The sequence below is a fragment of the Trachurus japonicus genome, chromosome 19 (genome assembly GCF_045865225.1).
Source record: "Trachurus japonicus isolate A0001 chromosome 19, Traja_1.0".
NCBI lineage: Eukaryota > Metazoa > Chordata > Actinopteri > Carangiformes > Carangidae > Trachurus > Trachurus japonicus.
Window position 1 is genome coordinate 22,279,053 of NC_140925.1, and position 24,075 is coordinate 22,303,127.

General features: G+C 41.0%; 2 protein-coding genes across 4 annotated transcripts in view; both read left to right on the forward strand.

Annotated features, from left to right (window-relative positions):
* Positions 1-3,367: 3,367 nt before the first annotated feature.
* Positions 3,368-11,505, forward strand: telo2 (TEL2, telomere maintenance 2, homolog (S. cerevisiae)). Of its 3 annotated transcripts, none has more exons than XM_085761261.1 (21): positions 3,368-3,460; positions 3,823-4,168; positions 4,264-4,541; positions 4,659-4,727; positions 5,950-6,097; positions 6,212-6,314; positions 6,392-6,460; positions 6,546-6,687; positions 6,804-6,940; positions 7,663-7,742; positions 8,200-8,304; positions 8,405-8,493; positions 8,596-8,687; positions 8,811-8,927; positions 9,028-9,099; positions 9,183-9,353; positions 9,445-9,536; positions 9,634-9,733; positions 9,982-10,046; positions 10,355-10,470; positions 10,910-11,505. In XM_085761261.1, exons 2-21 carry the CDS (start codon positions 3,828-3,830, stop codon positions 11,029-11,031), a joined length of 2,508 nt encoding a protein of 835 aa, XP_085617387.1. In that variant the 5' UTR covers positions 3,368-3,460; positions 3,823-3,827; the 3' UTR covers positions 11,032-11,505. The 3 variants fall into 3 exon arrangements, with proteins under 3 accessions (XP_085617387.1, XP_085617385.1, XP_085617386.1); XM_085761259.1 differs by having other exon boundaries at positions 3,395-3,460; positions 3,820-4,168; XM_085761260.1 differs by lacking the exon at positions 3,368-3,460 and adding an exon at positions 3,503-3,550 and having other exon boundaries at positions 3,820-4,168.
* Positions 11,506-12,537: 1,032 nt separating this feature from the next.
* ift140 (intraflagellar transport 140 homolog (Chlamydomonas)) overlaps positions 12,538-24,075 on the forward strand; it is a 31,100-nt gene continuing 19,562 nt past the window's right edge. The window contains exons 1-18 of the mRNA XM_085761097.1: positions 12,538-12,697; positions 13,151-13,314; positions 13,437-13,658; positions 13,880-14,001; positions 14,109-14,239; positions 14,513-14,688; positions 14,816-14,907; positions 14,988-15,094; positions 15,385-15,527; positions 15,632-15,835; positions 15,927-15,999; positions 16,113-16,204; positions 16,353-16,480; positions 16,643-16,760; positions 18,096-18,217; positions 18,319-18,454; positions 18,943-19,074; positions 19,695-19,930. Coding sequence (XP_085617223.1) covers positions 13,168-13,314; positions 13,437-13,658; positions 13,880-14,001; positions 14,109-14,239; positions 14,513-14,688; positions 14,816-14,907; positions 14,988-15,094; positions 15,385-15,527; positions 15,632-15,835; positions 15,927-15,999; positions 16,113-16,204; positions 16,353-16,480; positions 16,643-16,760; positions 18,096-18,217; positions 18,319-18,454; positions 18,943-19,074; positions 19,695-19,930 — 2,381 coding nt within the window. The 5' untranslated portion in view covers positions 12,538-12,697; positions 13,151-13,167. The remainder of the gene's footprint in view (positions 12,698-13,150; positions 13,315-13,436; positions 13,659-13,879; positions 14,002-14,108; positions 14,240-14,512; positions 14,689-14,815; positions 14,908-14,987; positions 15,095-15,384; positions 15,528-15,631; positions 15,836-15,926; positions 16,000-16,112; positions 16,205-16,352; positions 16,481-16,642; positions 16,761-18,095; positions 18,218-18,318; positions 18,455-18,942; positions 19,075-19,694; positions 19,931-24,075) is intronic.

Consider the following 24,075-nt stretch of genomic DNA (forward strand, 5'->3'; position numbering starts at 1 on the left):
ACGCTTGGCAAGAAAGTGGACATTGGTGGAAGGCAGATGAAACAAACCTGCTCTTAATTTCCTCTGCTGAAGTAACATCTCCATCTTGAAGAATGATTTTTTAATTTTTTCTTCTTATTCGTTGGACTGATGCCGTGTTGGTCGGTACTGTGCAGCCTCGATGCTGTTAGACATTTCCTTCTGACTCAGAAACTGAACATACGTGTCGGATTAACCCACCTGATATCTTGATGGATTTCTAGTTGAGGTCGGGGAGGTTGTGTTTTTTTTTCTTCTTCTTTTTGTCCAAACTAGCACAGCGGTCTGCACCAGTATGCTGAGAAGAAATCCTATTTTTCACCCTGTTCACCTCTAAATCTTATCTCACTGCTCTTCACCTGCCACTCCATGGAAAAATGGCCTTGGATGTAAATGACTTGTACATGTAAAGTTTTTTCTACACTCATTCTAGATTCTAGGTATTTTTATAGCCAGAAAAGAAAAGAACATTTCTTTTTCTTGTCTTAAGCTGAGAGACAGCTGCCTGTATTCTTCTCTAGCATGTAGCGTGTACAGTATGTTTTTTTGTTTTTTTTTTCATTTTAAATCACATGCAGATATTTATTCATCATTCAACACAAACAACAACTCACACTCTGTGATCTGTTCTGCTGAAGATATATTTGTACATTTTTGAATTCACAAGGGGAGATCACTAATTCACAGTCAATAATTCTGTGGGAGAAGTTGAACTTAACTGAACTAGGACACGTTTAAAGCAAAAGCATATTGTCCTCGTCCACGGGAGAGTCTCCATCAGCTTGAACAGGAGCTGCTCAGACTGGTCGTTTGTCGAGGTTGTCACACTCTTCCATAATGCTGATGTGGCTTTGACCCCTTCAGGGTTGCGATTTTTTTTTTTTTTTTTTTAGATCAATGGCAGAGTCTGCAGTTTCTACTGTTGTCTTCCCAGATGGAGTCAGGTTCTGCATGGAAACACTGATATTTATTGTATATCTCTGATTCAGTTGTTTTGACCTGTGTTTTGACTGACAAATCATATGCTATAATATCCATCAGTGGAGTTGTGGGTTGTGAGACCTCGTAATGTCAGCACATGACACCTAATAATGGCATATCCAGGCTCGCTGAGTCCAGCGTCCTTTACCCCAACAGATTATTTAACGCTTGATTCCTTAAATTAATGAGTCATTTATGCTTTACAAAGAAGGAACTGACTCTCTCCCTGCTTCATATCTTACTGTCAGCTCTCGACAGATAGTTTGAGGACTTACATGACTGGCAACAGAATAACTAGACAACAGGTGAGACAACAGAGCTGATGATACATTCCCTCTTTGCAGGGCTGAACGCGATTGCACTTTAACCAGATCCAATTTCTCCATTTAAACCCCTGCTTTCCAAATGACCAAAGACAGACATTTGAACCTAAACTGATCATTTTATCTATCAGGGTCCGCGATAACACTTTTGGTAACACTCGCACTGTTCTAACAAATCACAAATTGACAGACTCTCAGCTTTGTCCTGAAAGAAACCGGCCTGCTAGTCTAACACTGTGCCTCTGTGTCTCAAACTTTGCCTCTAAACTAACCTGATGATGAGCCCTGGGAAAAGCACTGACCACATGACTGTCAGTTTGTTAAACTATAACGATGAAACCTGAACTGTAAATATGAATTGTCATTTTTGTGAAGTTATCTTTTCTCTCTCTCTCACGCTCACTTCCAGTGTCCAAAGAAAGTTTGCTCAAGGCACAAACATCACTACTGGAGTAGTGCATGGCTTGCCATTATGTGACATGGGAAGATAAAAAGAGAATATTGTAGAAAAGAGAAATTGTAAAAGTTAAATTTATTCCTATTTTCAAAAATAAATGTATAAATTATAACAGTATTGGTTACAGCTGTATATTATTTTTGAAGATCCCCAAATGATCTAATCCTAATTGTTATTGGGGAAATATAATTTCTGTCATTGTAAAAAGAGAAAATTTAAAGGTAAGCAGTGAAAGTAAGATTAGAAAAATAAATGGAATAAAAGGACCCTGTGTTTGCTGTGTTTTTATTGCACAAGTACACATATTTCACCATGTGTTTGCCTATTCTGCACACATTTAAAAACTTTGAAACTTTCCACATCATGCATACTATACCTTACACAGTAACCATACAGATAATTTGACAGAAGAAAACTGAAGGCGTTATTTCATTCATTTCCTTCGCTGTGACATGCAGGATCTCATGTTTTAAAGATATTCTGAAGGATTTCAGTACGATTATAGTGCATTTTCTCATAAATATGTAAGATGAACAACGACTCTGTTGATAGCAAAAAAAAAAAAAGGTTTTACACCAAGGGAAATTATATAGTAAATGGGGGAAAGAAAAGGCAATAGTAAAACATAGCTAGAGGCAGTGATGTGGGTGGCTAAGCAGGCCAGAGTTGTCATCATGTCATCATGTCAAGGGTTGAATGGCTGTAAGCACTCAGTAAGTTTCCTATCAGTTGATGAATGATTGGCTGCCATGGATGGACACAATTGACTGAATGCTTTTGCCAAGCAACAAATACATTTTGTCAAGATGGTTTGGGGAATATCAGTAAAAGAAAAAAAAGAAAAGAAAAGAAAAAAAGACACAATTTTTAATTTTAATGCTAGCACATCAAAGGTTATGGTGCAAAATAGAAAATTTCCCTCGTTGCAGCGCCCCCTGGTGGTCAAAGGACGTCAGATTTCTTCAGGTATCCTGATCTCACTTGCAAACACTGCTCTGCATCCCTGTCTGTCCATATCTTTCTCATACACAATGAACTAACTAGGTAATAAACATCTGGGCTGCTGCCATTCACTGTGTGTGTGTGTGTGTGTGTGTGTGTGTGTGTGTGTGTGTGTGTGTGTGTGTGTGTGTGTGTGTGTGTGTGTGTGCAGAAGGTGAGTTCAAGCTTCTGATTGGAAGAAAAAAGTTATCTGGAATAGACTTGTCAAAACAGAAAGTAATATTAGTGACAGACAGACACTATATTGAGTTATAGTGTAGGCCTACTACTACATGAATTCAGAGTTTTTGTTAGTCACTAACCATGATTCTTTAGTTTATCTCAGCTGCTGCTTTAAATTGAATGAAAGGGGTGTTTATAAGTATCTTACGCCATTGCTGTATGTGAGCCTTGCACTTTTTTAATTGATTAATTCACGATTAGTTCTTTTAGTAATCAATGTGTAAAATCATACACCTATTATGACCATAGACTGTAAAAAGAACATGAAATGCACCCAAAAGTGTTGCAAAAAAAACAAAACACGTTGCCTTCTTGAATGCGACACTACTATTCCTGTCCCCGGAACCTTTCTTCTCCCTCTTTCTCACTACGAACATATTTTGACGGAGCACCGCGACCCGAAGCGGCAGCAGAGTGGGCTGTTGTAACGTGAACTGACAGAAGAAAACTTCATAAAGTAATGTTTTATCGTCACGGTGGTTGTAAATGATGCATTCAGTCAGTCGGCATGTGAATTCCTGTTGTCTTATTTAATGAAAATCCTCGGGTGTGTTTCCGTGTTGACTGACTAACGGTCTAAGCTAATCTAAATGGAGACGCATGTGTATTTATTTTCTTCTGTATTAAATTTGTATTTAAAATGAGCTTCTTCACTCAGTGACAGGACTAAATGGAGAGTTAACCTGAACATTTAGGCGTAATTCTTCGTTGGAGTAGTGAAAGTCTAGAAAGGTTTTTGTTGCGTTATGCTAACAACAGTTGTGGCTTATTTGCTCTATAAAAAATACTCTAAATATACTAATGTTTGTTCTCCAGCAGGTAAAATGAACTCACTCAGCCCAAACACCGAGGTCCGTCACATCGTGGCCCGGTGTTTCCGGACGCTCTCTTCGTCCACAGATGATAAAGACGTTGTTGATGCGCTTCAGACGCTGCAGTCTTTCTTGGATGAAGCAGCAGACAGTGCGACCACCTCAGCTCAGCGGGCTGAGTTCAGGAGAGCTCACTACACCCGCAGCCTGCAGCTCCTGGTCAGTAACATCCAGGCAGACTGGCTGCACAGACTGACAGCAGCCCAGCGTGCAGAGTTATGGGATGTCCTGTTCCTCCGAGGACCTCCAGAGCAGGCTCTGCTGGTGCTCATGGAGGGAATAGGAGCTCTAAGGTGGGTGCTGGAAAAGGGACATGAAGTATATTTATTGATGTATCCATTCATTCTTTGTTATGTCATTGTCTCTTATGTCTTGTCTTTTTCTGCAGACCCAGCACTAATCTGGACTTCCTGGTCAGCATCACTGTGAGGTTCCTTCAGACCGGCCGCCTGGCTGACTTGCTGTGGTCGTACTGTCTGGAGACGGCTCCCTCCGACTCCCCCCAGCTCAGAGAGACTCTGCTGGGGCGGATAGCAGCGCTGCCAGACCTCACCGCCAACAGGTTACATCCCAACAACAAGCCTGTCTTTCTTCCTCAGCAGTACTACCTGCTTCTCGCCACAGAGATGCTCACTGCCCTGGAGCGAACCTGCAAGGCCCTGAAAGGTCAGAGAACATCTGTTAAGCACTTAACAATAATGATAGATTTCATAACCAATGTATTATATGTCAGGATAAACAGTAATTCTTATTATTTTGTGTGTGTGTGTGTGTGTGTGACAGATGGCACAGACTGCTCCTTAACCTTTGTGGCCCAGACTCTTGGAAAAGTGTGTATCCAGGGGCACAGCGGTGAGTTTAATTACTGACGAGCGTGAAATAGCTGTGAAAAAGTATTTGCCCCCTTCTGGATTTCTTACTATTTTGCATATTTGTGACACTTAAATATTTAAGATCATCAAACAGATTTTAATATTGTCTCTCATTGTGGTTTGCTGGAGTCCCAAAGCTTTAGAAATGGCTTTGTAACACTTTCCAAACTTATAGATGTCACTGATTTTGTTTTTTCATCTTAAAAACTACTTCACTCCACTCAAACAGGTTCTCTTGAGGTTTTCTTGATTCAACAGGTCTGGCAGTGATCAGGCCTGGGTGTGGACAGTGAAATTAAACTCTACTTTAAAAGAAAATTAGGTTTATCACAGTTAGTACAGTACATGATTTAAGAAGGGAGCAATTACTTTTTCACAAAAGGCCAGGTAGGTCTGTGAACTGCATTTTATGTTTACTTGGATTATCTTTGTCTAATAATAACATAATAACATTTAAGTGTGACAAATATGAAAAAAAAGTAAGAAATCAGGAAGGGGAAAAATACTTTTTCATGGCACTGGCACTGTATGTTATACCATACTCTATATCCTCTTTTTCTATATAAGGTGTCAACTTCAGCTCTGGAAAACTAAACAGATTAATTTGAATGGAGCTAACAATTAAAGCAGAAGTAAGTGGTCCGGTCGTTTTGGCTAATGCTGCGTTCCAGGCAGGCTTTTGAAATCGTAAATTACAGCTTCAAGTCACAACTTAGGACTTTGTAGCGTTCCAGGCAACCCACTCGTGTTTTTCCGACCTGTTTTACCGGTGAAAGTCACTATAACGGCCACTCGTAACTTCCGACCGGTGAACTCGTACCAGATCGAACTGGTACGACTTCACGGTCGGAAAAATACGAGTTTCCTTGAACGCACCATAACAGTCCTCGTCCCTACGTCGCCACATTCACGGCGTTCCTTGGCTGCACACACAGCCCTGCATGCCGTTCTCTCTCCTCATTGGATAAAAACTGTAGGATACGATAAATGTTTTCTCTTCGGCTCAGAGCAGAGCAGAGGGACTGACAGACCCGTGTTTCAGACCAAACACTCTATGTAAGTGATTGCTGTCGGAAGATATAACTATTTAAGACTTATATTAACACAAATATATCACTTACTTCTGCTTTAAGTATTTAAAGGGATGAAGAATCACCAGAGTAGTCGATCCATAGTGACACAGTCCTCTTCCCCTCCTGTAGACGTGGTCCTGGCCGCTCTGGCTGCTCGGCTCTCCGCCTCCACGCGCTCAGACATGGTGTGGCAGAGAGTTTGTTGGAAACTGTTTGAAAACGTTCCACAGCGTTGGATGGAGAGTGTGCTCACTGCATTGGTGCAGGCTGTCAGTGGGTAAGCTAAGCTGGTTATAGTTTCAGTCAGCCCACGGTTTATCTGGACACTAGCTGACCGTTTTCTGTCTGCCTATAATGATCCAGGCATCTTGCTTTTTTCTTTTTTCCCCAGCCCTGAGGCCTTTGGACGGATTATTGGGAATCTAGTGTTAACCAATAAAAAGGCCCAGTTTGTCATCACTCATAAACTGCTGTTACTACAGTATAAGTACGAGGTAAGAAGAGGACTTGCCGTCTGACAGTAAATCATGTATATATTTTTTAATATATAAAACATGTTTTTTTTCCATAGACCCAGGTCTTGAGAACTGTTCTGGGTTACCTTGCAGCAGACAGAGAACGAAGGCCATTACTGTTACAGGTGAGTGTGTGTGGTATATCCAGCAGCCTGATGATATCATTTTAAATGCATTGACCATTTGACAGGTATTCATGTGTGTTTTCAGGTGTTGCGGTCCGTGTCCCAGGCCTGGGCTAACCCCAGCGCAGTGAAACACACACCTCTAGAGCAGCAGGTGTATGTTAGCAAGGCTCTGCTGCTGAGTGTGAGCCTGCTGAAAGACGCTGAGCTGCAGGAGCTACGTTCAGGTACAGTTCTGACAACTTGTGTTATCATTCATCTCCAAACACGAGTTGATGGGTTTTCACTTGTTAATCATGTATTACTGTACAGTACTCTCACTGTTGTGTTCCTCTTTCGTTAGAGTTACTCCAGTGTATGCTTGGTGGCATGCAGAGCCACCTGGACAGCAGTGTGGTGCACATCAGGCGTTTGGGTATGGTGGTGGGAGAGTGCCTGAGCTCTCGCATGGATATCAATGGAGCCAAGCTGAAATTTGAGGTGCAGTCGATGTGTAATTAGCCCAGTTATCCTTATAATAGGGGTGTGACGAGATCTTGTGCCACGAGATCTCGCGAGATTAAACTCAACGATATTTCTCGTCGTGTTAAAAATCTGTCTCGCGAGATTTAAAAAATTTTTTTTTTATAATGTTAATACAATGTACAACAGGGTTTCCACTACCAGTTACGATTACTTTGCACCACTTTCCACTACACAGTTATAACTCTACTCGACTCGGTTTAGGTGCTTTTCAGTCACAGCTGAGTTCTTCATAGTTCCTCCTCAGTAAAAACGATGCCACTACTTAAAAAAATCCTAGAGGAAACACTGCACATAATATTGTTTGCACTTGAAAAAAAGAAAGGAATATTTAATTTTATTTATTTTATATTAACTTTTATAAATTTTAGTTTTAGTTTCAATTTGTGGAAGAAGTTTATTAAAAGCTCATGCTTACATCATACATGTAAAGAGTTATAATAAAACATTTCAAAATGCATGTGCAACTTGGTTAAATAAAAGTCTGTTGGTCCAGTCATATATTTTGTCATTGTAGTTTTCTTAAAATCTCGTCTCGTCTCGTTCTCGTGAACCCAATATCGTGTCTCGTCTCGTCTCGTCTCGTGAGATGAGTGTATTGTCACACCCCTACCTTATAACATGTGATTAATGACTGAATTGAAAAGCCTTTCTCAGACTTGGATTGTGTTGTGTTGTAGTACGATCAAGATGAGGAAACTCGAGAGCTTCTTTCTCTCATGACTCCTGTCACTAGTGAAGAACCGGAGCCTGTAAATAGGTAGGTGTTAAATTTCACAGTGACTCTTACAACTATTGTTTCAAGTTTTGAATTTTGATCAGTTAATTTTAGTGATGAGAACAAAGTGTTCCTCAGAAGGCAGTATGCTCTAATGCACTGTGGCTGTAATTAGGAATCTATCTAATTATCACTGTGCTGCAGATTGCTCACCTGAAATGGTTAAAAAAAAACGACTCTTGGCTACATTGTGTTGATTGTTGTTTATTATGCATCTATAAAACTGTCAGTCAATTGAAGGAGAACTATTAACCGTTTTAACTAAATGATCTAGTTTATAGTTTTGTCAAAGAGCAGAAACACTGCGCTTCAGACAATTTTAGCCTTTTTCATTCTCCTGACTTAATGACGATGTTGAACAGTTTGCCAAATCCCGCAAAATCTCGCCACTGTACATCCATAGGCGTTGATTTTATGTAATGGCATCTGTCATCTACAGAGTTGAAGAGACCAGTGAAGTGGCTCCATCTGCTCAGAGTGCATCATCTCAGAATAAATCAGGACCTCAGCCATCAAACACTGATCCAGACTCTGACCTGGACAGGTGAGTATGAGTGAGGTTTTGCAGTACTGGGTCTTTCTTTTTCATGAATTGGAGGGATTACCGGTGTGTATTATTAACCTCGAGTCCATTATTGATCCAGTGATGATGAGCTCACTCCGTATGATATGTCTGGAGATCAGGAGATGAGTCAGGCATCCCCACCTCGCTACCTACGCGACTGTCTGGAAAGTACGACTTCACAGATCTCATAGATAAGGGAACATCCAATACAGTTGTTTTAAAGTGTTGTATGACTAACTCTAATATCTTATTATCTGTTAACCCATCCAGACTTAATATCCTCAGAGGACTCGGCGCGTGTGGAGCTCAGTTTGAGAGTTGCAGAGAGTTTAGTGAGAAAAAACGTTTTTGCAACCAGAGAGGTACAACAGCAAAACAACAGTGTTTTACCTATTTCCCACTGATGGCCTCTTACTCCTTCCAGTATCTTCTAATTCTTAAAACAACTATTACAAATCATCTTTCATGTGTTATGCCATTTTCAGATCAGTGTCCAGATGATCAAAGTGCTTCTTCACATGGAGGATAAATACAGCATATCTGGCTTCCTGAGCCTCAGACAGGCGACGATGGTGGCCCTCACTGTCACTGACTGTATCCCTGTATGATCCTCCTCTGCATTTTCAACACTGTGTACTATTTCCTTTTTGAAATTGGTGCTCATATATCCACTCTCTTTTTTCCAATTTATTATTTTAATAGGTGACTCAGTATTTGACCAACGAGTTTTACTCCCTGAACTACAGTCTTCGTCAGCGACTGGATATCTTAGAGGTGATGACAACAGCTCATAATGGCTCTCTGCCTTCACCAAATAAATGCATCGACTGATTTGATCCCTTGTTTCTAATTATTAGGTCCTGGCTCTGGCAGCTCAGGAGCTCTCGAAACCAATCGCTGAAAAGAGAAATCCATCCATCGACGCAGCTGCCATCACTGACTTGACTCCGTACCCTGGTGACAACCCTGTCCACTGGAGACAAGTAGTCGAGAAGCGGATTCAAAGCAAGACCAAGCGCCTCATGAAGGTACTTAAAGTCTGTCATTTTCAGTTGCCATTTCAGTGTTTGAGTGAAGGCTCAGACCTGAGCTCTGTACTGATTTCTCTTGTTGCTACAGGGTACCACACAAGCCCCAGCTAAGGCCACCCCTAACCGATATGCACCTGTTGCCGGACACTTCTTTTTCCCACTGCTCAGGAATTATGACAAGTAAGTGTGTTTGTTTTTTAATGAATTGAAGAGATCAACATTTAGTATTTTTTTTTGCACATATATTAAAACATGAAATGTAACATTTCACTGCCAGGCCTCAAGTGACCTTTGACCTGATGGGCAGTGACCACTTGGTACTGGGAAGGCTGATCCACACCTTGGGCCTCTTCATGCATTTGGCAGTCAATGCACCGGTACTTCTGTCCACCTGTCCATGCTGGAATATCCTCATTATGTTGATATCGTTAATATTGTTGTGCCCATGTGTGCAAGTATAAATCTGTGTGTGTGTCTGTTTGATATCCAAGCATTTCCAAAATATACATACATACACATTTTTCAGCAGGAGAAGTTGTAGATGCTCTTGTGTTTAAGTATACATCCTGTATATTAATAGTATGATCCTACAGTAAGCTAAACCCACATGTTTTTTGAAATTCAGATAGCTGCACAGATGGGTCGTGCTTTGCTGGACTTTGTGTGGGCAGTGCGTTACCATGCTGACCAGTAAGTAAAATGCACATGTTCTTCTCAGTGTACATGTGAATCACTTCATCCAGACAAGTCTTGTTGCCATTAGCGATTCTGTAGTGTAGAATTCCTGATATTCAGCAGGATTTTTACCATCACTATTAATAGAGAACTGCGTGTTTATGATGATGTTCTTTTCTTAGCAACATGTTTGGTCATTAGCCATTCTAGGATTACCATAGTCAGTCAGTAATTAAAAAAACAACAGTCGACCTGGACAGAGTGTAAAGTTGAGATGCGCTGCTTTGTTTGTCAGATCTGACCTGAATATGTCTGTGTTAAAGGATGGTGAGACGAGGTGTCCTCTTCGCCGTCTGCTCGGTTTTTCTGAGCATGCCCAGTCAAAACCTGCTGCTGGACCTCAGTGATCAGCTGTTTGAGACAAGAACTTGGCTGGCAGGTAAATATATATATACTATATATATATGAATCTATCCTTTTCCTCAAAGAACCCTGACATAGAAATAGACATTATTTAGATATTTCAAGTCTTTAATTATGGATTGGAAGTTGGGCAGCGCATTTTCTCACACTCTACTTGCTTTTGAACTTATTCACAAAAAAAGAAAACAGCTCACTGTATATATTACTAATAATAGATCAACCCTAAAACACGTTTCTTGTAAATGGACTCGCACCTGCACAATGTAATTGTGTCAGGGATGTCCCCTCAGCTACACACATCCATGGACACACAAACAAATACAGTACCCCCCATGCACAGCTGGGCTGAACATTTCTGGGAAACAGATAAGGAACCAGGATGTCCTGTACGACACAGAGTGTCCGTGACGTGATGTGGCTCATCAACGCATTAGTCGTATTTTTTGTATTCACAGATGTGGCCGAAGGAGACCCTGACGCAGATTGCCGTAGTCTGGCAGTACAGAGTCTGGTGCTGCTGGATAAGAGCTTGAAGAAACAGCTACAAGATCCACAAGCACTAAGTCTGGAATCATGAGCACTGCATTAAAAATGAACAATGAAATGCTGTATCCCTCTGTGGGAGGGAGGGCTTTACTGCACTTCCACCTACGCTCTGTTGTGCACAGAGCCTGGAGCCTGGAGACCAGAGTTTGGAGGTCGATGGAAATGATGTTCCGGATACTTGCTGGCAGAGGGTCTGGCCTGGTGGTAATGGATGGACGTGGACACTGAAGGATGTCCTTTCAGCTCACGAGCCGCTTGTTGCAGGTGCTGCAGAAAATGTTTCATATCCTGGAACAGTCAACCAGAGGAAAAGGAGGGCACATGTCTTTGTGCACGTTTCTTTTATGTCTCTCTGCATACCTAAGTCATGCACACAGACATACACATTCCAGTATACCTAATTGTAGATGAATACATTGTGAATAATAGTGTATGAAGCACATTAAATATTAATTGAATGGAAAATGAAATGCCATTTCTGTCCAAAGTGTATTTCATGAGGATATCCTTTTCAACCTCTTTCCTGTACTGGCACATCTTTCCATACCTTGGTTGTTTGTTTGCAAAGGACATCCTGTGAATATTCACGTGCACCCACATTCACAAATAATGGAAATACTACTACTGTACTACTTCCTCTTGCGACATAAATGTGTTTTCATCTCTGTTCCCAAACAATGAAACCTTTTGAAAAATGCACTTGTTTATACAGTAGTTTTTATTAGTTTTGGTCTTGACCTCATCACCCTGGCATTTTTTGTGTTACAGTATCACTCCCTCTTGAATAATTAAGAGTGTTATGCAAGGGTACAACTAGTACAGAAGATAATCATATGATTGATCCTCACATAGCTTATGCAAAATATTCATTACATGAAAATAAGATTGTCAAAAACTCATTTCAGGACTGACTAATATTGACAAGACTTAATAAAAGATCAATGTAGTTTTTTTCTGATCGATGTAAATTTGGGTTAAATTCCTAACTGGCACATGCGTATTGAACATCATAATAAACATAATTTCTTTTTTAACTCAGGTAAGAGTAGACATATTTGACAAACCGTGGTTTTTTGACAGCAAAACTGTGAAAGTTGCATGTAATCAAAAACATCTCAACCAATTTGGATTTGTGGATGTGAAACATTATTTACAATTTACAATGTCAAATTTAACAATCAACGAGATACTCATTTTATAACCAATAAATCTGCATATTGATCCAAAATACACAAATGTGATCAATGAGAAAATTAATTCAAACACATCCTTTATAACATAATTTGTGTAAAATTTTTGATAAAGACACTAAATAATGACAGTTGAAGCCGTTATGACTTTCACCACTGTAGGCTTTTAGGTTTTGCTGCAGAAAACGTCACATCTCTCATCGTCTCCATCAGATAAACGTGTAACTTTACCCAGAGTGATAGATATAACATTTATATCTATCACTCTGACTTTACCTGCATACACTTCGTGAACAACTCGGGTTGTGTTCGTTGTTTTCCGTAGCCCCGCCCCCGGTCCATCCACGGAGGTTGTCAGGGGCAACTAGGAGAGACGCTTTATGCCCAGACTGGAGGCTACTACAAGAGGCTACACAGCAACACTGAAAGTTACGCTCGATGTTTTAAGCCGTTTCTAGTTGGAACAACTAATTAACCTGACATTAAACCAGAGGAAACGACGGTGAGGTGGGTCTGCAGACAGTTTTACACAACAGTAAACGTCACTCTTCGGCAGCGAGGGTCAGCAAAGAATGCTAACTTTGCCTAGCTTATTTAGCTGAGCTAATGTTTGTAGCTAAAGCTAACTTAACCGTTTGTCCTTTATTATACCCATAATGACATAACATAACGTTAATGTTAACCAGAGCTAACCATTATGGTGAATTCATGGCTTCATCACAGTCTACGCTGTTTTTACTGTACTGCACTAACGTTAGCTAAGCTAAAGTGAAATTATAGATGGTGAATCATTGAAGGTACGACCTGGAGATAACTAGTTATAGCTTTTTAAAACACCAATTAGCCGGACAGCTTCAGTAGGTGGCTTGTACGGACAAACAGACAAACTCTGACTGTAGTGATCTATAACCATCTGTACTGGAGGTTCTGTCTAGCTGGTATCTCCTCTTTGGTGTTTAGAGAGGTGCACTGGGGACATGGCGGTGTATTTTGACCACCGTATTGAAGCCCTTGACAGCAGTGCCATACCCTCTCAGTCGACCTGGCACTCAGCTCTTCCTGTTCTGGCTGTGGCCTCAAGCACCCCTGCAACTGGAGGCATCGTAGATCTCTACCTGCAGCAGGTAAACACTGGGTTTGAAGATGCACTTTCATGGCTAAAGTGAGAGCACTGTTCTATATTCATAGTCTGTGAGTCACATAGTCATATTTAACAAAGTGTATGTGCTTTCTTGTTCATATAAAGGGAGAACATGTGGAGACCTGCCACGTAGAACGTCCACAGCAGCCCACAGTACTGCGATGGCATCCCACAAAGCCAGTGCTGGCACTAGGCTGGGAGAACGGAGAGGTGGTGCTGCTGACACACCCCTCTGGAGATCAAACAGTCCTTCCCAACACACACACAGCTTGCATCACGCTACTGGAGTGGAGCAGCTCTGGTAGCCGCTTAGTGAGCGGAGATCAGGTGAGTGTATTTCAGTGGCAATATACACAGGCAATTTGCCACACACATGTATGTCTCATTCACAAACTGGTGGATTCATAGCCTCTGGATATGCGGGTGGCCCTCATTCCCAGACACGATAAAATGCATTTTCTTATTACAAACATGCACATTTGCAATAAGACTTAAATTTCCCATTTCTTTCTGTTGCACTGACTAACAATATTGTAATTTGTTGATAGAATGGAGCTCTGGTAGTTTGGAAAGTAGATGCCAGAGGGAGACTTGCGGGAAACTATCTAGTGAAGCATGAATACAACAAACCTTTAACTTGCTGTATCTTCAGACCTGCCTCACCTGGGGAGTAAGTAGCTGGTTATTCTACTTTTTTAAGTCATTGTGTGTGATATTTATTTATTCTGATCATCTGAATGCTTTGTTGCTGATAATAGAACATATTTCTGGTTACAGTGATGTGGCAATGCTAGCACGTGCATCTGTGAGTGGAGATGAAAATGCCCTGGATATGTTCAGCTGGAAGGGAGCGCCTCTCAAAATGGGCCCACAGGAGGGACTTGCTTTCTATGTTAGCACTGTAGATGGTAAATTTGCCTTCTTATGTGTGGGTTCTGTACATGAAGTCTGGAGCAGTCTGGATGAACTGCTGCAAGTTCATTACACACCCAGAGCTGTCTTCGGCAATTGAAAACAACACCAGTGCTGCTGACTGACAATTTGCTTCTTTTTTCTTCTACTGGAGATCACATACTAAGCAGCTAGCTAGCTTGTCATGTTGCTTTACTTTTGGCTCTTTTACTTTGTGAAGTAGTTGTCACCCCATTTTAATCTTGGAACCTGTGTCTTTTGTTTTATAGGTCAGGTCCATATTGTGGATGAGCACTGTAAGACAAGCACACTTCTCAGTGTGGAGGGTTCAATCAAGAAACTGTTCTATCTTGAGAAGAGAGAGGCACTCGTTGTGATCACAGAGGCTATGATGCTGTCACAATACACTTTGGGATCAGAGGGAGGAGCCCAGGAATTCATGAAGGTATACCAAGACCAATGAAGATGCAATTTCTTTTATTTGAAAGCCCTGGTAGCTTTGAAGGGTAATGTTCATACCGTCATTATAAAGGGACACATTTCTTAGTTTTTGCGCTTTTTTCTCATATCAGGTTAAGTTGAGCAGCAAGCCTGGACAGAATGTGGACATTGTCTGGACTGATAACAGCCTCCTCATCACAGCAACAGGGGAGCAGACTATCAGGTCAGCATATACATATGGTCTGTACACACATACACACCCTTTTGAAACTCAAATAATGATGCTTTCCTCTGTTGTCACAGGCTGTGGGACCTGGAACTAGATGACAACTATGTTTTGTCACTGGACGAGATGCTGGGTTTTGAGAGGGGCGAGATGATCAACTGTGTCTCATACTGTTCAGGAAAAGGTCATTTGTCTGCTCTTTTTTTCCTCACATTCCTGTGGATTTGCTAATCTACACATGCTTTGTTTGATCGTATTCTTAAAATTTGAGTTGACTGATTACACATACCGGTACATGCTTTGCAGACTTGTTTCATTTTTTAGTTTGTTTTATTGTGTGGAGACAAAGAATATAAGACAGTTATGGTGATGACAAGGCAAGACAAGCAAAAAAAAAACAACAACAAGACTTGCAGACTTGTTTCAAACCTAATAAAGCTTCACTGCCTTTGTATAACATTGCCACCTTCTCAGAAATCCTGGCAGCTGGCACCAGCCATGGGCGCATCGCATTCTGGAAGATGGTGGTACAGCCAGGCGGTAGCAAAGGTGATACCAAGGCCCAGTGGAAGCTACAGACACCCACTGAAATACAGGGGAATGTCACTCAGTTACAGGTAATGTCCAGGCGAGCATTTATACACAGTTACAATGAATGAAAATTAGTCACGTACTATGAATAAAATGGGTGATATTCCTAACATTACATATATAATTTCAGTGGGGCTCCAGTCTGAATCTGCTGGCAGCCAACAACTCAGCCACAGTGCTGATCCTGTGTGAGCATGTGATGTCAGCTCACTTTAGTCAGCAGATGGCAGCAGTGCAGCTTACCCCGACCCAGCTCAGCATCACTCACTTCACCACAGGGGTGAACCTTGCTCTGCAGTCTGACATACACATCAAGGGAGTTTGTGTGACAAAGGTAAACGTGGAGAGGATGTAAACTGTTGAACTGAGAAAACAAGTTAATATTTTATTGATATCACCGTAACTTAACGTTGTCATACCAACAGGACTCCGTGACAATATGGAGTGGCAAGCAGGTCACTGTGTATGAGCTTTCGGGGACAGTTCTACGCAATACAGGTGCAACAGAGTGAAACTTCCCCGATTTCCACGTCCTTGAATTACCCTTCCTTTGTCATCTAATTTTTTTTCCTTTCTGTTTCTCTACCTTCCCCTCTTGCTGATTTTTCCAGGCTCATTTCCTTGTGACTCTCATGTAGTAGCTGCACATGGTGAGAACCTCTACACTGTGGAACCTAATAGGGTGCAGATCCGCACCCCACAGGTCTGTTGGCCAACAAAAATGTTTGGGTGTTCATGTTGAATAGATATTTATTCTGAATTAGAATAAAATTTGAAAAAGTAAAAACACACATGCAAGTGGTATTTGTCTCAATAAATTTGGTTTAGTGTTGACCCATCTTCTTTTTTAGGGTACTGTGAAGCAATTGCTGACCTTTTCCAAGGCAGAGGGCAACCCTGTGCTTCTCAGCGTGTGCCAGTCTTACCTGGTTGTAGGCACAGACGCGGCACACATCAGAGTCTTTGACCTCTCCCGAAGGTATGACGTTAATGTGGATGTCAGTGTCACCTCCCTTTGTTTTAAGTACTATAAAGAGGGCCAGATGGCTTCCATGTATTGTAAATTTCTGTTCATTAACTGTTTCTTCCTTCAAAGTAGTTTCTCGTCCAACAATGCCTGTCTCACTGTATGTCTTTAAAGAGATGCCAAAGCTCACTGCAGTGCGAAGAACTTGGCTGACCAGATTGCCAATCTGGGAGCCCTGAGGGCAGTCAAGTGTAATGCCAACGGCAGCCAAGTCAGCATACTCATCTCTCAGGTGAATGGATATTATATAACAGTCACAGTCAACTTTTTGAATATGGGTTGGAGGCACAACTATTTTACATTTAGTTTCAGATGCTTAAAGGGATAGTTCAGCTTTTTTGAAGTGGGGTTGTATGAGCAGCTGATGCATTGTTAATTTTTACTAGGGCCGGGACTCGATTAAAAAAAATAATTTAATTAATCAAAGGCTTTGTAATTAATAAATCAAAATTAATCGCATTTTAATCGCATATAAATATTTGACCTGAGAACAGAGAATACAGATTAAATGGTCTTTCCTGCCACTACACTATGATGATTACACACTGGCACCGGAGGAGGTTGGAAGGCCGGAGGCCGAAGCAGGAACCAACACTTGACCTGTGCAATGATCATTACTGTATTTAACTACTTAAATCACAGTAACATAAACTGATTTGTTGAACTCAGCCTGATGAAAACATTCATAAAACTCAGTAACCAATCACACAGGCAGCTCCATGTTGTCCCTGTGTGATGTTCAGGGACAGGTCAGGACAGTCTGAAGACAGAGAGCTCTGAGGTTGAAGTCTATAATAATGAAATGAACCATGACTACCTACGTCTTGACCACATGTCAGCTGTTCAGCTGCAGCAGGGGAAACTCCGCTGTTCTCAGCTCCACCGTGACCAGCGCTTTTCTTTTCTTTTTTTTAAAATTAAGCTCCGGTAGCGACTGGCTAAAATACGGGAGGATACTGTAAACCAGCGCGGATCCAGTGTGTTTATCAAAGCTTGGTTGCCGTGCTGAGGCACCGGGTCGGTTTGAGCTGCGTTCAGGCTACAGTAAAACTTTATAGATCCATGGGCACTGATCAGTGTCGGCGGCTTTTTAACTCGTTAAATAATTGTGCTCCAGTATAATTGGTACGCCTGAAACTCATCCAGTGAGAAACGTTCCGCGGTGAAAAAATAAGTGTGATTAAAATGCGTTAATTTTTTTTAACACGTTAATTTTTGTGTAATTAATTAATCTTAATTAACGCGTTAAAGTCCCGGCCCTAATTATTACTTTATATCATACTCTTGAACTGGTGTATTATTTTGAGACGGGACTTCTCGTAGGCGGCGAAAATACACTGATTAATTGTCCCTCATTCACAACCGTGTACTGCCTGTGTCTCGGTGCAGCAGGATGCACCCGTGTTTCTCAGTGGGGGAGAGCAGAGACCTTTCTACCTCAGATATTATACTTAGTGGCCATTTGTACCTCATACGACCCCACTTCAAAAAAGCTGAACTATGCCTTTAAGGTGGCACCATTTAATGTGAACATTGCTCTTATCTGAATTGAACTCTGTCCTCTCAGGTTAATGGACGGCCTGATCACAAAGTGTACTTTTATGACGTTGAGATGGACACTGTGACACATTTTGACTTCTTCATTGGTAGACCGTCCAGTGGTATCTCACATTCTGAAGACGGTGAAAGGTACATGTGGCTTCTTGCTTTTGTTAATGTCTCTGTTCGTCCCATGTAGAGTTTTTCTCCTCTGGTTGTTTTATACCTTACATTTCCTGTCTGTATTTCAGGCAGCAGTTTCAGGCAACAGAGCTCAGTGGTCGGTGTCCCGTATCTGTCTTCTGGGATGAGAGTGAACCTCGTCTTTTTGTTTGTGAGACGGTGCCGATCGGCTCTGAATCATCATCAACAACTTACCTGGATGTGGTAAAGTACAGCTCGGCTTGGCAGAGAACTACTTTTTATTAGTTTTTTTATTCTTACTAGCAGTGCCACCAGAAGGATCCACTGAAAAAGTGCAGAATTTTACATTTAAAGAAAAAAAGAAAGAAAGTAGAAACTTGACAATAAATATTTCAAATGCAAAAACAGTAGAAACAACAACCCTTTAAAAGCATTTCAAGTTTAAGACTTTATGACAGCAGAAGTTTAAAAGCAGGTGATGCAGCAACAGTGAAAGAACAGGTTATGTTTTAAACTGCTAACATTGACATCCCGTAGGACCCCTTGTGCTAAAACCTATACACTTGTACCACTATGCAACCATTTTGGGTAAACGTGAGAACCAAGAGGCAGATACATTGCTCAATGATTAATTTATCCCACTCAACCAGTCCGAATGTTATTACTTGGATTTAATACACTTTAAGTAAATGTTAAGTTGCTTGACAGCATGTTTTCTTTATTCCATTTAGGCGGACGTGTCAGTGGTGACACTCTTCTGTACTCAGGAGCACGGTTTACTACTACAGGACTGCTACCCCAAACCAACAGGACTGCAGGCCCTTCTCGCACTGGATGTGCCCTACTATTATTTTAGCTGCAAGGTGAGTATGGTGAACACTGTTCTGCATGAGTATAGTCTCATCAGTGGGGGGTTTCTGAGGCAGCATGTGGGTGTTTTCTTTAGAAAGTTGTAGATTATCTGTTAAAGATCTTAAGGTTTTTTTTTTAACACATTCCTTGTGTTTTGTTTGGACCCATCACTGTTCTTATGTGTGCTTTTGGTCTAACACACCCCAGCTATTGTTTTGGAGGGGTGGTGTCTTTCGACCTGAAGTAAGTATCTGTCCCGTACAGTTCAGAAAGCTTGAGTATTCTTGGCTCCTGACGTCCAGCAACTGTGATCGTGTACGCCTTGTGCTGCATTGAAGCAAAAAAGAAAGAAATTATTGGCTCCACAAGATCAGCAGCACAAGAGCTTCCCTGAAATATTGAGAGCTTGTGCATCTGTGTCACTTCCCAATGCTTCTGTTGATGAATAGATTCAGTCTGTGATGTTTTGAGTGATGTTTGGTTTGCTTTGTATCCTACTTGTTCCCAAATGCCCATGTTTTCCCCAGGATGTTGCATTTTGCATTTGTTTTTCATCCCACTTTACAACATACTTCATCTATTACTTCTTCTAAATCACATACTGACATCGTGACGTTCTACCCCACCTCAGCCCGGTGAGGGGGACCCGGAGGTTTCAGCCACAACATCAACACCTCTGCACCAGACCCAGTCATCGAAAGGCACGCCCACCCAGTTCCCTCCCATGGTGTCCAGGCGAGCTCTCCGGGACTTCGTGGGTCTGGAGAAGTGTGAGAAGGCCACACGTGACGCCATGCTAAACTTCAGCTTCTACCTGACCATCGGTGATATGGATGAAGCCTTCAAGTCTATCAAGCTCATCAAGAGGTAGGGCAGTGGTTCCCAACCTTTTTTGGCTCGTGACCCCATTTTTACATCATACATTTCTGGCGACCATCAATCAATAATGGGCCGGCTCAGATATTTAGGGCCACGGGCAATCGCACCGGGCACTGGTCCCAACAGCTATGAAATAGCTGCAGGGACCAGTGCCCGGGCAAAGCCCGGGCACTACTGTTATTGTGTGGATTTTTTCTTCTTATTATTAGTGTGACTGCTGAAGCAGTCACACTATTGTTCTTCTGTTTGGCCATTTTCTTCCGCCTTTTTACGGTCTTCTTCTAGTCCTTCATACTTTGTGCTATTTCAACAATTCATATATCAAAACGTGCAGCTTTTTTTGAACTTTATCGGCATTACTTTTCTCTTTTTAACTATTTATACTTTTTCAAATATTTAACTTTTTCACAAAAAATCTCACATTCATCAAAGTCTCAACCTCTCTTCTTCACAACTCCACTGTAGTGTAGGGGTTAGGGTGGATGCTTGCCAACCCTAAGGTCACTGGTTCGAATCCAAGGGAAGAACTCTTGTTATGTTATGTTGAATTCTGCTCTCCTCCCCCGCCTTCAATTGGTTACAGGTGTTTGTTATCTCCTTGATTACTCATACCAGTTTGCAGCACATCATCACATTACAATGAATGACAACAGTCTTGAAAGCAGTGTGCTCTCTGTAGCCGAGTGGCAGAGTAAAGGTTTAGTGATCATATGGTCATGGGTTCGATTCCTGCCTCAGTCTTTTCACTTCATTGCTTGACTTTTGATTCCAATTATTCAGCTGTCATTGGACAGTCTTTGATTCCTCATAGTATAAAGCTCATTGTAACTCAGGTTCTCTGTGGCCATATGGTTAGTGCTCAGCCTGAAATTCACATACATTTTCATTCTAAGTCATTCAAGCTTGACTCTCAAGCTTTCTTGATGTTGACAGTGTGCAGATCATTAACAGACAACAGTCTCTGCAACTGTGTGTGCACCGTGGCCTAGAGGCAGAGTGGAAGTCTAATGACCATGAGGATGTGGGTTCGATTCTGACCTTGGTCAAACACTTGTATGGTGATCACAGCTTGCACTATTTGCTAATTCTGCAACAGCGCTCAGTTGCTGTCAGCAGTCACACCATTTCCATTCTTGGAAATGCTTTTTCTAGTTAGTGTGAATGCTGGAAGCATTCACACTATTGTTATTCGGTTCGGCCATTTTCTGCCTTTCTTCGTCATGTAACTAGTCCTTCATACTTTGTGCTATTTCAACAATTCAAATATCAAAATGTTCAGCCTTTTTGGGACAGGTGTGCTATGTCTTTTCTCTTTTCAACTATTCATACTTTTTGCAATATTCAACTATTTCTGATTTCTTTTTCCCATAGAGAATGCATTGGAACAGTCTTGAAACTCTTCAAATCTTCTTACTTCTTTCAGCCTTTAAAGCGTCCACATACTTTCAGCTAGAGACTTCATTCAAATTCTGAGCTGTAGACAAACTTCTAATGTATTCATCCTGTATTTACAACTTTTTCATAGCTTGTACCGTTTTTGAGATAAATCCTTTAAAAGCACATGAGGATTTCTGACAAATTTCACACTTTTCAATGAGTGTGTATGGGGTTGGGTCAGAGTGAGTGACATCATCGTTAGAGTGAGAGGGATCGAAAAAACATTCAGGATTTTTTCTGGATAAATTGCCAGCACGGCCACAAATTAAACTCTAGACACATGATTTCCTCACCGGTTTGTAGCCACACTTGTTGTGTCTCATTTAATGTGTTCAAAACAGCAGACAGACTTACAGAATTGTCTCAATGAGCCTAATTGTCCAGCTAGACCCGCTCCAGTGGCTCATCCACTTCAATAGAAAAGTAGGAGCTGATTTTTTTAGAAAAGCAGAAATGCCCCCCTTTTCTACCTTGCGACCCTGAGAAAAGTTTTTGCCTTACAAACATTTAATGCACATTGCCTCGCTCAGGAAGGTCTGCTTGCCCAGATGGTCAGATGGCCACATTCTGATAAGAGTTACGGTTCTCTTTTTCTGGGCTGTTTTGGGAAGCTGCTCAGAGCACAAATCTCTCTGCTCTGCTCTGCTCTGTGTGCAGTTGGTCCAGCTGTTGGGGCCAGCTCGTTATCAAAGTCTAGAACAGTGCAGGTGCAGCCTGGCCGCTCGTTAAGATGTTTTTAAACACAGCCCCACACACACACATGATAAACCAGACTGACAGAGGATGTCCACGCACAAACACAGGCATCACACTCACACAGACAGACACACACAGACACTCACACACAGTCACACACACACACATACACATACACAAACAGACAAACACACAAACACAACACTGTTCCACACAGTAAAATGTAAGCATGGTAGTCGCCATGGTAACTTCTGAGGGCAGGCTGCCAATCAATCAGATCATTAGGGAGAGAGGAGTTCTGTGGCGCTTATCAACAGTTTTACTTTCTGCACATGTACACACAGACAGAGAGACCGTCAGACTCACACACCCAGACACACACACAGGTTTTCAGCTCAAATTCATCAGCCTCTCAATTCTTTTATACTTTTGATGTAAACATCTCCAACAATTAATTTTTTTCTCATGAATTTAAGTTCAGACGTTTAGTCTTTCCAACTCTATTAATAGTAGTACAATTACAGGTGGAGCCTGGGACATAGGATGCAGCTTTTAACATGTGTCCTATCTATCTATCTATCTATCTATCTATCTATCTATCTATCTATCTATCTATCTATCTATCTATCTATCTATCTATCTATCTATCTATCTATCTATCTATCTATCTATCTATCTATCTATCTATCTATCTATCTATCTATCCCCCTCCCTATTTTTAACCCCTCTGTCTCCTTTTTTTCTTTCTTTCTTTCTTCTACTCCTTCATTTGTATTTTACGTAACTTTTTCTATCCTTCCCTCTCTATCCATCCATCCATCCATCCATCTACCTCTTTCTATCTATCATCCCCCTCTCTCTTTTTCTTTCTTTCTTTCTTTCTTTCTTTCTTTCTTTCTTTCTTTCTTTCTTTCTTTCTTTCTTTCTTTCTTTCCTTCTTTCTTTCACTCACTCCATTTCTGTCTTTTTACTTCTTTGTTTGTTTGATTGTTTCTTTCTTTCTTTCTATTCCTTTTCTCTTCCTTTGTTTTTACTCCATTTCTTTCTTTCTTTCTTTCTTTCACTCCATTTCTGTTTGTTTACTTCTTTGTTTGTTTGATTCTTTCTTTCTTTCTACTCCTTTTCTCTTCCTTTGTTTTTACTCCATTTCTTTCTTTCTTTCTTTCTTTCACTCCATTTCTGTCTTTTTACTTCTTTGTTTGTTTGTTTCTTTCTTTCTTTCTTTCTTTCTTTCTTTCTTTCTTTCTTTCTGTCCTTTTCTTTTTTCTCTCTTGTTTCAATCTTTCTTTCTTTCTTTCTTTCTTTCTTTCTTTCTTTCAACAATTTCTTCAGCTCATTCAGCATTGCTGGAAGCATTCACACCATTTCCATTCTTGGAAATGTTTTTTCTAGTTATTTTTCCACTTCCGGCCGATTTTCGATGCGCTACTAGTTGCAGGACAAATTATATATCAAAACGTGCGTCCTGATCGGGATCGGTGTGCTATTACTTTTCTCAACAGTTTACGAATTTTTCGCGACGTAGTCGCGAAAAACTGCGCAAAAATTTTGCATGTAAGTCAATGGGACGGGCGAAAAAAAAAGACCGAAAAAGACCAATCATTGGAGTTTAACAAAAGTCTACTGCTCAGGCATACTTTCACCTAGAGACTCCATTTAAACTTTAAACAGTAGACACAAGTCTTGTGTATTGTCGTATTACTCCACGTTTTGATAGGTCATATAGTTTTTGATCAATCCCTGATCAATGACCATGATCATTTTTGGAGAAATTATGAGTTTATAATGGGTGTGTATTGCATGGAATGTTCGTGTCAGAGTGCGTGACATCATCGGTTAGAGTGGGAGAGAGTGAAGAAACATTCTGTATTTTTTCTGGATAAATTGCCACCACGGCCACAATTTACACTCTACAGACATAATTTTTTCAGAATTTGTAAGACAAACTTGTTATCTCTCATGTCATGTGCTCAAAATATCAGAGAGACTTACAGAACTTA